Genomic DNA, 17,940 nt, shown 5'->3' with positions numbered 1-17,940 from the left:
GTCACTATAAAAATTAGCAACAATCCCTCCACGGCAAGACTAAATCCATAAAGGCATGCTCTCGGAGCTTAACTTTTAATTTACCTTCTAGCAGTTCTGAATCCTCTTCAGCACACTGAAGGGTCCCCTCGGCACCGTCGATGTTGGTTCCCGGGTTTCGGCACCACTTATCGCACACCCAATGTCCCGCCAGCAAGAATGATGCGCAGCAACAGGATTCTTCTGCGAACAAGCCTTTACTGTGTTACAACTCTCTTGAACAGGGACTCCGAGCAGCAAAGTCGCTCGACTTATATACACAACAGTATGCTAATTATCTCTCAGGGATTGGTGGGACATGGATCACCCCACTATCACCCCACTACTTGTCCTCCAGGGATTGGCGGAGAATGAATCACCCCATTAGCATATTAACGGTCAACTGACACCTGGTGCAAAAACCGCACATGTGCAGTACCGTTGTTCACCACTGGAGGGCGCCCTACATCTCATTATCGTATGGCCGCCCTAGCAAGGGGACAAGCCTGCATATGCGCAGTAAGTTGTCGACATCCAGACAAGGCTGGATGTCCGCGCCATCTTTGTTTCGCTGTGCCGCTCTCTACAGACTTGGTCTCTACGGGGTTCTCCCCAGGTCCTGCCAGAGTCTCGGAGACAAAAAGTCTTTTATCCAAGACATGGGAGTCCTCCACTAGATCATTCCAGGTAACTATATAGGGCACTTGGTTTGGGTGCCAGAGGGATCCTGGTCTAAAGACTCTTTCTTCTACTGCTTTGATCACATGCAAATCAAGGGTCCCTACGGGTGGCCACCCTACTCTGAAGGTGGGCCATTCGGAGGAGCAGAGAGGAACTAACCTGCCCTTCCTTACTACTACTGACAAGTTTTCTCTTTCCCCAACTTCCCTCCAGTGGTTAAATAGGGTGTTTAATTGGGTTGATTCAGTCTGTCCCATGTCCAAAAATAACATCAGTCCAAATCCAAGAACACAGAGAAGGACAATCAACACACAGACAGCTCGCCCCTGCCATGGGCACAGAAACCAGGTTATAGCAAGACTTGGTCAGCTCCTGCCGATACTGTGTTTTGCTGTTTCCAAAAGGAGCAGAGTCCTCCCTACTCCCTCCCCCCTCCTCCTCTTCCTCTTTCTTTCCTCCCCACTCCTCCTCTTCCTCTTTCTTTCCTCCCCACTCCTCCTCTTCCTTCTTTTTTTTTTTTTTTTTTTTTTTTTTTTTTTCCGGAGCTGGGGACCAACCCAGGGCCTTGCGCTTGCTAGGCAAGTGCTCTACCACTGAGCTAAATCCCCAACACCCTCCTCCTCCTTCTTTAAATTGAACTTGTTACTCATCTTGAGCTTGGAGCAGCTTCTAGTTCGTTGGCTTTTCAGCCCCCAAACCCAGAGAAGTTTGCCATCAGACTTTCTATACGACGGGCCAAGATCGAGTCTTACTGAAAACTATGCAGTACCTCTGCAATAAATCCACTTTCGTTTTTACACCACTGAGAGCACCGAGACTTGTCTCAAAACTGAGGAATGTGAAGATTGTTTTTCATTACAAAATGTATCAATGAAATATTAGCAAATCACCAGACCCAGATGGGAGCTTTGTGACGGAAGGGACTTGGCCAGATGCCTCCTCTCTGCTCCGGCTCCCCCAGTAAGTGTTGATTTCTATGACTCTGTTCTCCGCAGCCCTCTCCCTTCGGCCCCTTCAACTTCAGAGTAACTGCAAAGTCTGACTGGGGAGGACCCAGGTGTGCTTTCCAAGGTGCCCAAGTTCCTGAGTAAATCTCAGTGGAGTCCAGACCCTCTGAGCCAGACATGAGCTCTGTCAGCCGCTGCCTCTGTTAGGAGCCTGTGGACTCCCTTCACTTCCGAATCTGGGAGCAGCTATGCAGCGCTGGCCTGGGGTGTGTGAGGTCATAGGTTCAACACTAAGCAACAACCACAGAAAACTAAGAGTAATTTATGAGCAAATTTCAGTTGTTTATGATGGCACATACCTGTAATCTCAGCACTTAAGAGGCTGAGACAGGAGAATGGCCACAAGACCATACATTCTGCTGAGTTGTATAATTTCCAGTACTGACTCTTGTCTCCAAAAAAAAAAAGGGAAAAATTTTAAAATTAAAAAAAATTTAAGGGGTTGGGGATTTAGCTCAGTGGTAGAGCGCTTGCCTAGGAAGCGCAAGGCCCTGGGTTTGGTCCCCAGCTCCGAAAAAAAGAACCAAAAAAAAAAAAAATTTAATTTAACTTAAATTAAACACACTTGATCGTAAAGGGAACCAGTTTTACTGAAAGACAGTGTGATCTGGTTCTTCGATCTCGTATAAACACGCATGCGTGCATCAGGCTCTGACGGCAGATCTGACGTGCTCAGTGGTCTGCAGCAGCCATGGCTGTCCGTAGCATTCCTAGAATGATGGCAACAGTTGTCATGTCATGGGACAGTGCCTAGAACTTCTATGGGAACCCCAGTGCTACCAAGATAGTCACACAAAAAAGAAAACCAGTTTTAATGGGAAATTGGATAAAATAAAGACGCAATTTTTCTCCAATTCGCAAGCCCACTGGTGCTCTCTCCACTTGAGATTCAAAAGAACCTCTCAGCTGGACCCCTGTTTCTCCGAAGAGGATTTCGAGAGCTCAGGAGTTCAGGATGGGCTTTAGTACCACAGTGAGACTCCCACATCACAAATAAAGAGGGGGTGAAGGGAAGGAAAAATTACAAAGAAGGATGGAAAGACAGAAAAGGAAGGAAAGGAGGGAGGGACAGAGGGAGGGAAAAGGGAAAAGGGAAAAGGGGTTAGGCAGGGGTAAGGGTGGGGGGTGGCTGGAAGGGCAATAAAAAAGAACCTGGACTCGTATTGACACTGTTTTAGTTTCTTTCCCTGTTGCTGTAATGAACTACTCCAATGGAAGCATCTTAAAGGCCAAAGGGTTTCTTTTAGCCCCCAGTTCCAGTTTGCTGTCCACCATTGCAAAGAAGGGAAGGCAGAGGCAGCCTGAAGCTGCTGACACATCATGTGAAACGCACTGCCGCACTGCTTGGCTAACATCTTTTTTTTTTTTTTTTTAAGACAGGGTCTTCCTAAGTAGCTGTGTCTGGCCTGAAACTTACAATGCAAAGCAGGCGAGCCTTGAACTAGACATCTGCCTGCCTCTACCTTTCAAATGTTGGGATGAAAGGCATTTGCAATCTCGGCCAGCGCTTTCTTCACTCCTATGCAGTCCACAGTCCTCCGCATTGGGGATGAATGGTGCCACTCGTAAGGTATGGGTGGTCCCATGTCAATTAATGTGACCAAGATAATGGGCCTCCAGCATGTCCAGAGACATCCCCAGTGATTCCAACCTCCGTCAAGCTGTGTAAGTGCTTTGAGAGTTCAGGCCATTTCAAGTTTCCCCCTCTCTGCTTCTTGCTTATGGTTATGGCGTTCCTCTACTTTTCCTGCCTCCACACCTGCCTTGTGCCACCATGCTTCTCTGCTGTGGTGAGCTTTTATCCCTCACTGTAACCCCAAATAAATGCTTTCTGCAATAAGTAGGTTTGGTTGTTTAATCATAGCAATAGAGAAGGAATATACCTGATGATTTGAGTTTGATGTCCAGAACAGACGGGAGAGAAATCTCTCTCTCTCTTTCTCTCTCTCTTTCTCTCTCTCTTTCTCTCTCTCTCTCTCTCTCGCTCTCGCTCTCGCTCTCGCTCTCGCTCTCCCTCCATCCCCCACCCCCCAGAAAGCTTGTTTCTGACTTCCATGTGCACACCATAGCACATGCTGCACACACACATAAATAAACCCATGGAAAAACTAACAATGAAGGACTCTGGGAAAACAAAAACAATAGTGTAGTCAAGCCGACCTTACAAAGGCAGCCTCTAAGCATTATGGTAAAAGGAGAAGTGGCTGCTGAGAGCTCCCAGTGTCTCAGACATGGAGGTGTCCTCAAAGCTGAGAAGAGCAGGCTAAGCTCCTCTCAGAAAGAGGCTGTGTCCCTATAACCAGGGAGCTTCCTTGGAGGGTAACTAAGGTGAACAGAGGAGCATCTCGCACAGCCGTACTCTGTCAGCACACTGTCTTCAACTTGTGACCCAAATCTTCTCAGACAGCCTTAGTAAAGTTAGGGGAAGTTTTGTTGTTCAGAGAGTGTGGGTGGGAATGGCAGCCCACACCTGTAATCCCAGCGTTTGGAAGGTGAGGCTGAGGACAGAGGGTTTGAGGCAAGGCTGAGCTACAAAGCAAGCTCTGCCTCAAAACAGCAGAATTAAGATGGTCATGTGGCCAGGTGTGGTGGAGGTGAGGCAACAGGGAGAGAATCTGTAAATCCCTGGCCAGCGGGGGAAAATAGTGTATTTATGGAGAAAACGAAAGGAAGGAAGGAAGGAAGGAAGGAAGAAGGAAGGAAGGAAGGAAGAAGGAAGGAAGAAGGAAGGAAGGGAGGAAGGAGGAAGGAAGGAAGGGAGAAGGAAGGGAGGAAGGAGGGAGGGGGGAAGGAAGGAGGGAAGGAGGAAGGAGGAAGGAAGGAGGAGGAGGAAGGAGGAAGGAAGGAAGGAGGGAAGGAAGGAAGGAAGGGAGGAAGGAAGGGAGGAAGGAAGGAAGGAAGGAAGGAAGGAACGAAAGAAGGAAGGAAGGAAGGAAGGAAGGAAGGAAGGAAGGAAGGAAGGAAGGAAGGAAGGGAGGAAGGAGGGAAGGGAGAAGGAAGGAGGAAGGAGGAAGGAGGAAGGAGGAAGGGAAGGAAGGGAGGAAGGAGGGAGGGGGGAGGGAGAGGAAGGGAGGAAGGGAGGGAAGGAGGGAAGGGGGGAGGGAGGGAGGGAGGGAGGGGGGGAAGGAGGGAAGGAGGGAGGGAAGGAAGGAAGGAAGGAAGGAGGGAAGGAGAAGGAAGGAGGAAGAAGGAAGGAGAAGGGGAGGAAGGAGGAAGGAAGGAGGAAGGAAGGAAGGAAAAGGGGAGGAAGGAGGAAGGAAGGGAGGGAAGGAGAAGAAGGAGGAAGGAGGAAGGGGAGAAGGAAGGAGGAAGGAAGGAGAAGGAAGGGAGGAGGAAGGAGGGAAGGGAGAGGAGGAAGGAGGGAAGGGAGGAAGGAAGGAAGGGAGAAGGAAGGAGGAAGAAGGAAGGAGAAGGAAGGAGGAAGGAAGGAAGGAGAAGAAGGAGGAAGGAGGAAGGGAGAAGGAAGGAGGAAGGAGGAAGGAGAAGGAAGGGAGGAAGGAAGGAGGAAGGAAAGGAGGAAGGAGGGAAGGAGAAGGAAGGAGGAAGGAGGAAGGGGAAGGAAGGGGAGGAAGGAGGAAGGAAGGAAGGAAGGAAGGAGGGAGGAGGAAGGAAGGAGGAAGGAAGGAGGAAGGAGGAAGGAGGAAGGAAGGAAGGAAGGGGAGGAAGGAGGGAAGGAGGAAGGAGGAAGGGGAGAAGGAAGAAGGAGGAAGGAGGAAGGAGGAAGGAAGGAGGAAGGAGGAAGGAGAAGGAAGGGAGGAGGAAGGAGGAAGGAAGGGAGGAGGAGGAAGGAGGAAGGAGGAAGGAAGGAAGGAAGGAAGGAGGAAGGAGGGAAGGAGAAGGAAGGAGGAAGAGGAAGGAGAAGGAAGGAGGAAAGGAGGAAGGAGGAAGGAGAAGGAGGAAGGGAGGAGGGAAGGGAGAAGGAAGGGAGGAAGGAGGAAGGGGAGAAGGAAGGGAGGAAGGGAGAAGGAAGGAAGGAAGGAAGGAGGGAAGGAAGGGAGGGGAGGAAGGAGGAAGGGAGGAAGGAAGGAAGGAGGAAGAAGGGAGAAGGAAGGAGGAGGAAGGAGGAGGAAGGAAGGGAGGAAGGAAGGGGAGGAAAGGAGGAGAAGGAAGGAAGGAGGAAGGAGGAGGGAAGGAGGAAGGAAAGGAGAAGAAGGAGGAAGGAGGAGAAGGAAGAAGGAAGGGAAGGAAGGAAGGAGGAAGGAGGAAGGAAGGAGGAGAAGGAGGAAGGAGGAAGGGAGGAAGGGAGAAGGGAGGGAGGAAGGAAGGAAGGAGAAGGAAGGAGGAAGGAGGAAGGAAGGAGAAAGGAAGGAGGAAGGAGGGAAGGGAGAAGGAAGGAGGAAGGAGGGAAGGAGAAGGAAGAAGGAGGAAGGAGGAAGGAAGGAAGGGAGGGAAGGAGGGAAGGAGAAGGAAGGGAAGGAAGGAGGAAGGGAGAAGGAAGGAGGAAGGGAGGAAGGAAGGAAGGAGGGAAGGGAGAAGGAAGAAGGGAGGAAGGAGGAAGGAAGGAAGGGAGGAGGAAGGAGGAAGGAGGAAGAAGGAAGGAAGGAAGAGGAAGGAAGAAGGAAGGGAGAAGGAAGGAAAGGAGGAAGGAAGGAAGAAGGAAGGGAGGAGAAGGAGGAAGGAGGAAGGAAGAAGGAGGAAGGGAGGAAGGAAGGAAGAAGGAAGGAAGGGAGAAGGAAGGAGGAAGGAGGAAGGAAGGAAGAAGGAAGGAAGGAGGGGAAGGAAGGAAGAAGGAAGGAAGGAAGGAAGGAAGGAAGGAAGGAAGGAGGAAGGAGGAAGGAAGGAAGAAGGAAGGAGGGAGGAAGGAAGGAAGGAGAAGGAAGGAAGGGAAGTCCTGAAGGACTCCAGAAGGTGTCCCCTGACTACTGTGTGTGCACACACACACACACACACACACACACACACACACACACACACACACACACACACACCATACACACACACACACACACACACACACACACACACCACACACACACACACACACACACACCACACACACACACACACACACACACACACACACACACACACACACACATAGACACACACACACACACACACACACACACACACACACACACACACACACAAAGAGAGACAGACAGGCAGACAGACAGAAGAGACAGAGAAAATGTTAAAAAAAAAAAAAAAAGGAATTTCATAAACCCATCATTTCACAACTGTGGTCCCCCAAATAAACAGGTTGCACTCTGACCCCACTAATTCAGAGTATGAAGGTTTTCTCACTCCCAGTCCACCTCAGTTGCTTCAAGACTGGGGTCGACAGTAACACCATACAATTATCTCCGGTTACAGGTCCCTCTCAGACAAGGTCAGAAGCCAACTGTGGCTGGTATCATCAGCAATGCTGCTGTCCTGAGGTTGGAAGACAAAAATGGGGACATTAGAGAAAGAGTTAGTTGGGCAGTGATGCGCACACCTTTAGTCCCAGCACTCAGGAGTCAAAGGCAAGCAGACCTTTGCGAGTTTGAGGCCAGCCTGGTCTACAGAACATGTTCCAGGAAAGCCGAGGCTACACAGAGAAACCTTGTCTCAAAACAACACACAGACACAAAGAGACACACACACAGGGAAAGAGAGAGGGGAGAGAGGGAGAGAGAGGGAGAGAGGGAAAGAGGGAGAGAGGGAGAGAGGGAGAGAGGGAGAGATTGCCGCTTATCTAACCTGAAATCGTTAGCAAGCAGAGCCAGGACCCATCTTGGATGTCAGAACTATAATCTGGCTGATCTTGCCCTGTGCTGCCCTGTGCATTTCTCTACGATAGGAGAGCTTGGGCCAAGCAGGAGGGATGAACTGGAATTTTTCCTTATGCCCAGTTGCAGGGAAGTTGAGAGAGATTTAAGGTGATGTCAAGAAGTTCTGGGATAAAGTTCAAAGTGTCCATTGGCCAAACAAGCACATTAAAAATGCTTAAGTTGGGGCTGGAGAGATGGTTCAGCGGTTAGGAGCACTGACTGCTCTTCCACAGGTCCTGAGTTCAAATCCCAGCACCCACATGGTGGCTCACAACCATCTGTAATTGGACCCGATGCCCTCTTCTGGTGTGTCTGTAGACAGCCACAGTGTACTCATATATACACAGTCCACACGGGCAATGACAACACCTGGGTAACAGGGGATCCAGCCAATAGATGAGGCAAAAAGAGCGAGACCACGAGGACCATGTATCTCTTGTCTATGCAGATACAGCTGTGGGTCATCAGTACAGAAGAAGGCAAGTGGACATGACCTGCTTATGTGCACCCAACACCATGGCAACTCTTGTCCCAAAGTTCAAACTTAAATCTGATCTTGCTTTTTAATTTAATAACCAATTTCTAGCAAGTTTATGGAAGAGAGGAAAGTTGCTAAGGGAAACTTAAGCAAACTGCACTCCACAAGTCTGAGGAACACACAACCGGGCTTCTTCATAAAATTGTAGCCTGCCTCTCTCTCTCTCTCTTGTTTTTATTTGTTGATGCTTGGTTTCTTTTAAAATGGTCTTTCCCGTAGCCCTGACAGGTCAGGCAGTTCCTATGTCATCTTGAACTTGTGACAATCCTTCTGCTGCAGCTCCCTGAACACGGGTATCATCCATGTACCACCATTTCAATGGATCTGATGCCCTCTTCTGGGTCCTGAGAGGACCTGCACGCCTCTGGTATACACTCACACATATAACCATAAATCATTTTTTAAATCTTAAAATACTTTTTAATGAATAAAAGTGATATAAAAAGGAACTTAGGGTTAAAAAAAAACAAGGTTGATTGAACTTCATGCTATACATGATATTTCCATCAATAACAAACAAAAATATATCAAATAATAATAAACAAAAATAAAAAGAGGGAGCTGGAGAGATGGCTCAGTGGTTAAAAGTACCGGCTGCTGTTCCAGAGTCCTGAGTTCAATTCCCAGCAACCACATGGTGGCTCACAACCATCTGTAATGGGATCTGATGCCCTCTTCTGGTGTGTCTGAAGACAGCAACAGTGTACTCATATACATAAAGTAAATACATACTTCTTTGAAATAAATAAATAAAAAGAGGATCTTGACCAGGACAGTCTGCTGCAGGGTCAGGGTCTGGTGAGTCATGTCCCAAGTAAAAGTTTGTTGTTGAAATAGTCATGGCCATGTCAAGGACCCCAGAGCCACAGATCCATGGAGGACTGGAAAAGCCTTCCTTCTGGGTGAGGCCCAGAGGCAACCAGCAGAGCTTTCTTTGACGACCAAATGCAAGCATTGATGGTGTATGCAGAAAGTGCCCGCGTAGTTTTCTCTCCCCAGGACTTACAGCCTGCTCCCTCTACAGAGCCTGCTCCTACCTAAACCTGTCTCCTCCACCCAGCTGCACACCACAAACCCCGCCTCCTCGTCCGGCTGGGTGCGTAGCCTTGCCTTTCTGTTCCACTTTATGAAGGCCCAAGCTTCTGGGTGCTGCTTCCTTCTATCCGAGAGTACAGACCACCCAGCCCTGTTGTGTCTGTCCTTCCGTCTTTTCTACATTCCTTCGCTGCCCCAGCCATGCCCAAGTCTCTGGATCCATTCTGCTATTACGTCCCATATGTCCATTATGCTATTGTGTTACATAGTTACCTCCACACACTGCTATCTTTACCCAGGTCCATAGTTTATTTTAGGGTCACTCTTGGTTTTATGTATTCTAATGGCCTGGACAAATGCATGATGACAGGGACCCACCATTTTGGGGTCAGACGGGGCAGTCCTACCGTGCTTAACCTGTGTCCATAGTCTTAGTTAGGGTTTAACTGCTGTGAACAGACACCATGACCAAGGCAAGTTTTTTTAATATTTATTTATTTATTTTCATATGAGTACACTATAGTCATCCACAGACACACCAGAAGAGGGCATTGGATTCCATTACAGATGGTTGTGAGCCACCATGTGGTTGCTGGGAACTGATCTCTGGATCTCTGGAAGAGCAGTCAGTGCTCTTAACTTCTGAGCCATCTCTCCAGCCCAAGGCAAGTGTTATAAGGACAACATTTAGTTGGAGCTGTCTTACAGGTTCAGAGGTTCAGTCCATTATCATCAAGGTGGGAGCATGGCAGCACCCAGGCAGACATGGTGCAGGAGGAGCTGAGAGTTCTGCATCTTCATCTGAAGGCTGCTAGCTGAATACTGACTTCCAGGAAGCTAGGAGGATTGTCTTAAAGCCCACACCCATAGTGACATATCTACTCCAACAAGGTCATACCTTTAAATAGTGCCACCACTCCCTTGACCAAGCTTATACAAACCATCACATTCCACTCCCTGGCCCCCATACATTTGTTCAAACACATGAGTCTATGGGGGCCATACCTAAACATAACATAATAAAAAAGCACATTTAATCCAACTTCCAAAGTCCCCATAGTCTATAACAGTCTCAATAACGTTAAAGGTCCAAAGTTCAAGGTCTCTTCTGTAATTCATCCAATCACTTAACCGTAATCCCCAAAGCAAGACAGGAAACCAGCTGGGCACACTCCAAACTCTGCATCTCCAATAGCTATTGTCAAAGAAGCCTTCAGGGCTCCAACTCCCTTTTCATCTTTGTTGACTGCAACAAACTTCTTCTCCTGGGCTTGTTCCACTTCCTGTTAGCAACATTTCTCAGGAGATATCCTATGGCTCTGGCATCTCAAAAATCTTGGAGTCTCTAAGGCAGCTTCAATGTTACAGCTTCTTGTTCCAATGCCTGGGATCCACACATGCTCTTCTGGGCTCCTCAAAAAGGCTGGTGTCACATGTCTAGCTTTGTTCTCTGTAGTACTCTAAGCTCAGGATGATCCATTCTAGTGCCACTGCTGTTCTTGGTGGTCATTCCATGGTACTGGCATCTCCAGTACTCTGGGGTCTTCTGCTACAGCTAGGCTTCACCAATAGCCTCTCATGGGCTCTCTTCATGGGGCTGAGCCACAAATCATTTGCATGACCCCTTCAGTCCTGGGCTGTCAACTACAACTGATGCTGCACCTTTACCAATGACCTTCCCTGGCCTCTCACAGTGCCAAGCCTCAGCTGCTCTTCATGACCCCTCCATGCCTTCAAAACCAGTATGACCTGGGTGACTCTTACACACTACCAAGTCCAGCTGCAGCACGAGGTACAACCTTGGCTATCTCTGGAACACAGCTTCTTTGTGCTCCCAGAAAACACCTCCCAGAAGATTTCACCTCAGTGATGCTGGTCTCTTCTTAATCACACTAATTTCTTAGCTCCAGCTCACCAGCGTCAGTTGTCCCAGTGGTCCCTTCTATTCTGGACTCTAAAGCCAGAGCCACATGGCCCAAGCTGCCGAGTTCTGCTGCTTCCTGGGGCTGGAACATCCTCCCCCCAGGTCCCCTTGTTCTATTATTTCTGTTTTCCAACTCTCTCACTGCCTATGCTTGGCTTTCCTGGAACTTGCTCTGTAGATCAACCTTGAACTGAGAGATCTGCGTGGCTCTGTCTCCTGTGATGCTGGGATTAAATGTGTGGCCCACCATATTTGGAGTTAAGCTTTTCTTCACTAGTTTGTCCCAGGCTGGCCTAGAACTCAGAGATGTTTGGCTTTGTCTCCTGGAACTAAAGGTATGTACAACCATGCCTGGTTCTAAACTTAGCTGGGTAGGATCTTGCCCCCAAAACCCCCTAATCTGCTATCTCCTAGAATAGGATTCAGCTCTATTTCACTTCCTGGTGCCCCTTTAATACCATATATCTTATATTTTTCCTTTCTAAGCTTGCTATGCTTGCTTAAAACACTCTTTAAGAGACTTAACCAGAGAACAAAGTGTCTGCTGGGCTTTTTTGAGACTTTCTTTGTCAATGCAATTAACACATTTCTCTTTACCTCAGACTCAGGTAAATGCTTCTGACAGGGCAAAAAGCAGCCACATCCTTCACCAAAATACCACAAAAGCAGAGAACTGTTACCTGGTCCTCTGTAAGAATAGCAAGTGAAGAACATTCTCATGACGTCTCTGAATATTCTCCTAGCAAAGATTGTCTCTAGAGTCTAAGCAGCAAGAAAGGATTGTAAGGACTAGCAAATAATCCTAGAGAATCCAAAGTGTGTGTTCAGCTTGCCTTCTCACCAGAGTACAGAAGTGTCAAGGTCTATAGCTGCTATCGTCAGTTTCTACCTTTTGTCCATATGCTACATCCGACTTGTTTTTAAAGCAATCTGTTAAAAGCAGTCACCAGATCTTTAACAAACTCTGTGGATCAGTAGTGAGATTCAGAACATTATGTGCGTATTCTTAGTTTAGATTCTTTTTTAAAGCGACTGCTTTAAAATGGAGCTGTGGGGTTAATGTTTTACTCTCTATAGCATATTGTGAAGGTTTTTGTTTTTTTTTTTTTCCAATCAGTCTTCCCTACTAGTACTTTTTTAGGTTTTGTTTTTGTCTTGAAACAGGCTCTTTCTACATAGCCCCAACTGTCCTGACACTCTGTAGACCAGGTTGGCCTTGAACTCACAGAGATCCACCTGTCCTGCCTCCAGAATGCTGGGGTTAAAGGAATGTACCACCACGCAACTGGGTTTGCTTCTCTTGTATTTCGCCTTACGTAAAAAGAGCCCAGTTCATCACAGCCCCGGAACAGATGGTTTCACCCCATCACCTACGGAAATGGTATCATTTGGCTGCAGGCCTTGCAGTACCTGTCTACCTTAGCGGTCCATATAACATCAGTCCAGTCGGTTTGTCATCACTATGACTACCTTGTTCATATTTTTACATGTCGTGTGAATATTCTTAAGCTTTTCGTCTTTGCTACACATTTTCATCACTACGCATGAAAATGTCACGTTACGCTTACTTGGACAGTGAACGTGTAAGAAAACAAGACTTGGGGTTGGGGATTTAGCTCAGTGGTAGAGCGCTTGCCTAGCAAGCGCAAGCCCTAGGTTCGGTCCCCAGCTCCGAAAAAAAAAGGAAGAAAAAAAAAAAAAAAAAGAAAGAAAACAAGACTTTTTTTCCCAAGAGACGCCTGTAGACCACTGCGCATGCGTCCGTCCCGCCCCTCTCCCAGGGCAACACGTACGCGCCGGCGCGCGTGTGGCCACACACATAAGAAAGTGCGCTTGCGCCGAGCGACGCCCCGCCCTGCCACTCGTCCGCTATAAAATCTCGCTCCTTTCCTCGCGAGAGACGACTAGCTCATGCTCGCCGCAGGGGTCGGAGGTCAGGGCGAGCGTCTCCCGGGCCGAAGGAGGAAGATGGCGGTGGAATCGCGCGTTACCCAGGAGGAAATTAAGAAGGAGCCGGAGAAGCCGATCGACCGCGAGAAGGTGCGGGTCGCGGGCGGCTGCGGAGCAGAGGCGGCGGGCCGGCTGGCGGGCGGGCGGGCGCGGCCTGCGGACGGGTGGGCGGGAAGGCCAAATGGCGCGCCAGAGGCTGACTCCCCGCTTCTTTCCAGACCTGCCCGCTGCTGCTGCGGGTCTTCACCACCAACAACGGCCGCCACCACCGAATGGACGAGTTCTCCCGCGGGAACGTGCCTTCGAGCGAGCTGCAGATCTACACCTGGTGAGCCGCGCGGGCCCGGCGCCTTGCGGGCTGCGCCCTCAGGGACTGACAGGGCGGCCTTACTCGCCGTGTAACGCTTTTAGGAGTGGGGTGAAACGTTAGGTTAGAGTGAACTCACCGGCCTTGCTCTCACCGTGTGGCCTCCTGGTACAGAATGACACGTAGTTTAAAATGCGCCAGAGAAGATGGTAGATGACTGGGAGTCGGCTGTTGAGTATATTATGTTCTCGGAGCGTAGGCAATATGAAGCCTCAAGTCTGGTAGCACCAAAATATTAAAAAGCACCATCACACCCGAGTCCTTTCCGCTCCGGCACTCGGTGTAAACGCGTTTGGTGTGTGCTCAGTGAAAACGGCCGTCCAAGTGTTTTATCTCCGAGTACCTGCCTTGCTGCCCACTCAGCTAGGACCGTTACCCGCTTGTCCTTCGTATTGTGTCCGGTTGACACTGATGGCTTTGGGAAAGCAGCAAAGGCTAACTTTAATAGATTTTATTGTTGTTGTTGCGGTGGTAAGATATGCAACACAAAATCGGCCACTTAAAACTTTTGAAGGTTTTCTTTTTTCTTTCTTTTTTTTTTTCTCGGAGCTGGGGACCGAACCCAGGGCCTTGCACTTGCTAGGCAAGTGCTCTACCACTGAGCTAAATCCCCAACCCCGAAGGTTTTCTTCTTAAACCTTTTCACACACTTCACAACCAGGAACTCCGCACCTTTTAAGCAAACGGTAATTTCCTACTGCAGGCGGATCTCTTGAGTTTGAGGCCAGTCAGAGTCCCTGTCTCAGAAAACAGACAAACAACCCCAACCCCAGCCCCAAAACACGAGCTAGTGGTTGAATTTATAAGGGAGAACTTACAACAGCCTAATGTAAGCCACTTTCCCAATACTACAATTCTCTGTATCTCAACAAATAAGTTTTGCAGCTTGCCAGCAATTTCCTTGCATCTCTATGATATCAAGAACTGCTTTTCTATAAGGTGAGCTCAGCTTTCCAGAGAGGGTTATCTGTTTGGAGAGATTGTTCCAGAGCCACATGGATGTTAAAATCTTGGAGTGGTAAAGTTTTTTACTTTAAAGACTGTTTATTGTCCACACCCTACAGCATCTGCTCTTGGGACTCCCCCTGTGAGAGCCAGCCCTCGGCCAGGGCGACCCAGTCTGGAAAAGCTTCTTTACGCTAAAAGTTGTCTCAAAAGAAACTCAGAATTATATCCCCCCAGAGTTTATGCCAGCATTGACATCCACTAGGGACAAAATGCAAAACGTGAGAGTTAATTGTGGAATAGAATAGGAATTCTGGCTAAGTAAAATTTAGCTGCAAAATTACATAAGAAAGTAACTGTCAAAAAAAAAAAAAAAAAGAAGAAAGTAACTGTCTTTTTCTCTGAAGTTTTACAACTTATTTGGTTCCACAGTGAACTACATACAGTTCTGAAAAAATAAGATTTTACTTGAACTATGCATACTGTGAACTATATATTTTTGTGTCAGTTTTGGTATTATATCTTTCAAATTTTAACTTATTTTTATGTATATGGACATGGGTGTTTTACTTTCATATATATGTGTGTGCACGTAGAAACGCCTGGTGCCTACTGAGGTCAGAAGTGGGTGTCAGATCTCTGGAGCTGGAGTCACAAATGGTCGTGAGCTTCGATGTTGGTGCTTGGAGTTGAACCCAGTGCTCCTGCGTCTGAAAGACTGAGTTCTGTCACAGGGAGAGTGAGAAATACCTATCTGAAAGGTCTTCCTGGGTGTTTTCACTCCGTGTGCTGAGTCGGCTGTCGTGGAGATTTCTGCTGTTCACAGCAGACATGCAGTGGGCTCTGCGGCTCTCTCCTTGGTTCAGTCCCATCAGAGTTCTCATTCTGAAGTGTCTGTCTAGGATCTACTGTTTTTCCCAGCGCTTGGCACAGAACTGTTTCAAGTTTATACTTCGCATTCCACTTACCTCCTGTTGTTGGCAACACCAGTGTAACCGTGAACTAGGCTAAAGGTTTACATTTTCAGTTACTTTGCTCTAGATTGTGCTGTATTAGCACGAGGGTCTGTATTTAGTTTTGAGTTCATATGTGTATTTTTAAGTTAATAATGACTTAAGTTGTAAAAGCAGCCTGAAGTTTGTCTTAAAATTTCATGTCCTTGGCTTTAGGATTCAGTCATTTTAAAAAAAAACTTTTTTTTTTTTTTGGTAAAACATTTTGTTGTTTCTATTGTTATTTTGTGTTGTATGTGAATTGTGTAAGTGCCACACCCCTTAGTCAGAGGACATCTTTTGGAATATTTCTCTCCACGTTTACTTGAGAGTTTTGGGGCTTGAACTCAGGACAGTCGGCTAATGCAGTGGGTGACTACCTGCTGAGCCATCTCACTGGCACGTTTGTTTTGTGTGTATATGTGGCCTATGGGAGTGGAGGTCAGAGGACAGTTTGGGAGGCAGTTGTCAGGCTGTCAGCAAGCACTTCCGCCCATCAGCAGCCGACTTGCCTTGCCTCCATCATTAAGATTCTTAGAGAACGGGGCTGGGGATTTAGCTCAGTGGTAGAGCGCTTACCTTGGAAGCGCAAGGCCCTGGGTTCGGTCCCCAGCTCCAAAAAAAAGAACCAAAAAAAAAAAAAAAAAAAAGATTCTTAGAGAATATTACTTATCCTTATGAAGATGCCATCCCAGCACATTGGTCCTAGGATGCATTCCACTTTTAGATGCCGAAATGTGTGGCAGAGCGTGTATCTTAGAAGATAGTTTATTTTGTGTAGTTGAATAATTTGGACTGAGCCAGATGATGTTATGTAGTCTCGGAACAAGGCATGTGGGGCTCTCCTTAAGCCCTTGTAGCAGGATTCTGTAATTTATTAATGTTTTTCCACACTGCGGACAGCACAGGAAATATTCAAAGCAATTTTTCTTTGTTGTTATTAGGGGTGTGTATGTGTGTATTTGCGCACATGCCATGAGATGCTTGAGGAAGGTCAGAAGACAACTGTAGAAGTTGGTTCTCTCCTTTTGACCCTTTCTGGGTTGACACAGGCGCCAGGATTGTGCAGCAAACTGACTTTTCTCTGCTAGGCCATCTTGCCAGCCACAAATCATACAGTGTGATGCACTGGGCTATGAACAACTCAAGGACATACAACTTGCTTGTTTTTAATGTCCCTGCTACACTGTTTATTAATCATAATTATCTCTTCAAAAAATTCAGGATGGATGCAACCTTGAAAGAACTGACTAGTTTAGTAAAGGAAGTCTACCCAGAAGCCAGAAAGAAGGGCACGCACTTCAATTTTGCAATTGTTTTTATGGATCTTAAAAGACCTGGATATCGGTAGGTGACTTGTGACGTGAATTCCTGTTATTTCTGCATTTTGCGAGTCAGGTTCTCTCCCCTAGTAGCACACATATATTCTCTTTCTGATACGATGCGCGGTGTTAGTATTACAGGCACATGTCACCATGCTTGGCTTTGGGATAATCCCTTTAGCGTCTGTCTTTAGTGGCAGTAGTGGTGTCTGTATAGGCTTATATTCAGATCTGGCTTAACTTGAATATAGTGCTTAAACTCTGGATTCATCATGGGAAATCATCTTGTTCTTTATATAGTCTGTACTGTTCTGTTGATGCAGTGCTAGTCCATTAACTGTTGGCTTTCTTTCCTGCAGAGTTAAAGAGATTGGCAGCACCATGTCTGGCAGGAAGGGCACTGATGACTCCATGACCCTGCAGTCACAGAAGTTCCAAATAGGGGATTATTTGGACATAGCCATCACGCCTCCAAATCGGGCACCACCTTCGTCAGGGAGGATGAGACCGTACTGAATTTTATTGACTTTCTTGAAGTTATTTTTCAGCCAGTTTGTAAAATAAACTTACTTAATCCTTTCCTCCCCCGGACTTTGCCATTAAGCCTTTAAATGTTCAATGAATTGTAACATTTATTTAGGAATTAGAATTGGATGTACTTTGGTATATTAAAGAAAGTCCATATGTTTTAAGCCCTTCTGTAAAATATGAAGAAAAAAGTGCTCTTAGCATTCTGTATAAAGCAGTACTGTGAAATACATGTGTTCATTTAGCCCAGGTGTAAAAGGTAATTGAGGCACGAGTCTCACTTGATAATGGAAGGGTTTTTATTAAGCAGTAGCGGGCATTTTTGAAGTCCTAATAAGGCAGAATAAGAAAGCCATGGGGTGATATAAAATGGTGAATATGTTTGTGGCATTAGACTATAGGCCTATGGGAATAAGGCAAGTTGAAGAAACCATCTTGTGTTGGAAACGTTTGACTCACTTAAGTGACCCATGGTAAAGTAGATGGCAGGGGCTGGAGAGATGGCTCAGAACTTAAGAACACTTGTTGCTCTTACAGAGGAACCAGGTCTGTTCCCAGCATCTGTACTCTTTCCCAGCTCACAGCTCTGTGTAACTCCAGTCCTAAGGGACCTGATCCCCTCTCCTCCTCTGGGCACCAGGTATGCATATAGTGAAAGGAGGAAATGAATCCAAACTTAGCTGAGTGCAGCTTAACCTCAAGCTGAGAATGGAAATACATCCTGTCAAGTGCTGGACACCTCACTGGAGAGTTGTGAAAGCTACATATTTGCAATAGGCTTTAAAATAGTGCGTAACAGGGCAAAGGGGGATGGCTGAACCAGTAGTCATCAACAGTAACGTGTTTCAGTATCACATGTGCAATGTGCGTGCTAGCA

At 47.2% G+C, this 17,940-nt stretch overlaps 1 protein-coding gene across 1 annotated transcript; it reads left to right on the top strand.

Annotated features, from left to right (window-relative positions):
• The first annotated feature begins 12,848 nt into the window (after positions 1 to 12,848).
• Sap18 (Sin3A associated protein 18) lies at positions 12,849 to 17,291 on the top strand. Its single transcript, XM_032917906.1, has 4 exons — positions 12,849 to 12,999; positions 13,128 to 13,237; positions 16,438 to 16,560; positions 16,895 to 17,291. Exons 1-4 carry the CDS (start codon positions 12,871 to 12,873, stop codon positions 17,049 to 17,051), a joined length of 519 nt encoding a protein of 172 aa, XP_032773797.1. The 5' UTR covers positions 12,849 to 12,870; the 3' UTR covers positions 17,052 to 17,291.
• Positions 17,292 to 17,940: the final 649 nt, after the last annotated feature.

This window comes from Rattus rattus, chromosome 12 (assembly GCF_011064425.1).
Source record: "Rattus rattus isolate New Zealand chromosome 12, Rrattus_CSIRO_v1, whole genome shotgun sequence".
Classification (NCBI taxonomy): Eukaryota; Metazoa; Chordata; class Mammalia; order Rodentia; family Muridae; genus Rattus; species Rattus rattus.
The sequence above is the reverse complement of the archived record's forward strand: the minus strand, read 5'-3'. Positions and strand labels throughout refer to the sequence as shown.

Excerpts from the sequence above, each read along its gene's own strand:
- Sap18 (XM_032917906.1), top strand. The coding sequence starts at position 12,871 with ATGCTCGCCGCAGGGGTCGGAGGTCAGGGCGAGCGTCTCCCGGGCCGA. Across the intron at positions 13,000-13,127 it reads AGCCGATCGACCGCGAGAAG|ACCTGCCCGCTGCTGCTGCG; the intron begins GTGCGGGTCGCG and ends GCTTCTTTCCAG. Across the intron at positions 16,561-16,894 it reads CTTAAAAGACCTGGATATCG|AGTTAAAGAGATTGGCAGCA; the intron begins GTAGGTGACTTG and ends TCTTTCCTGCAG.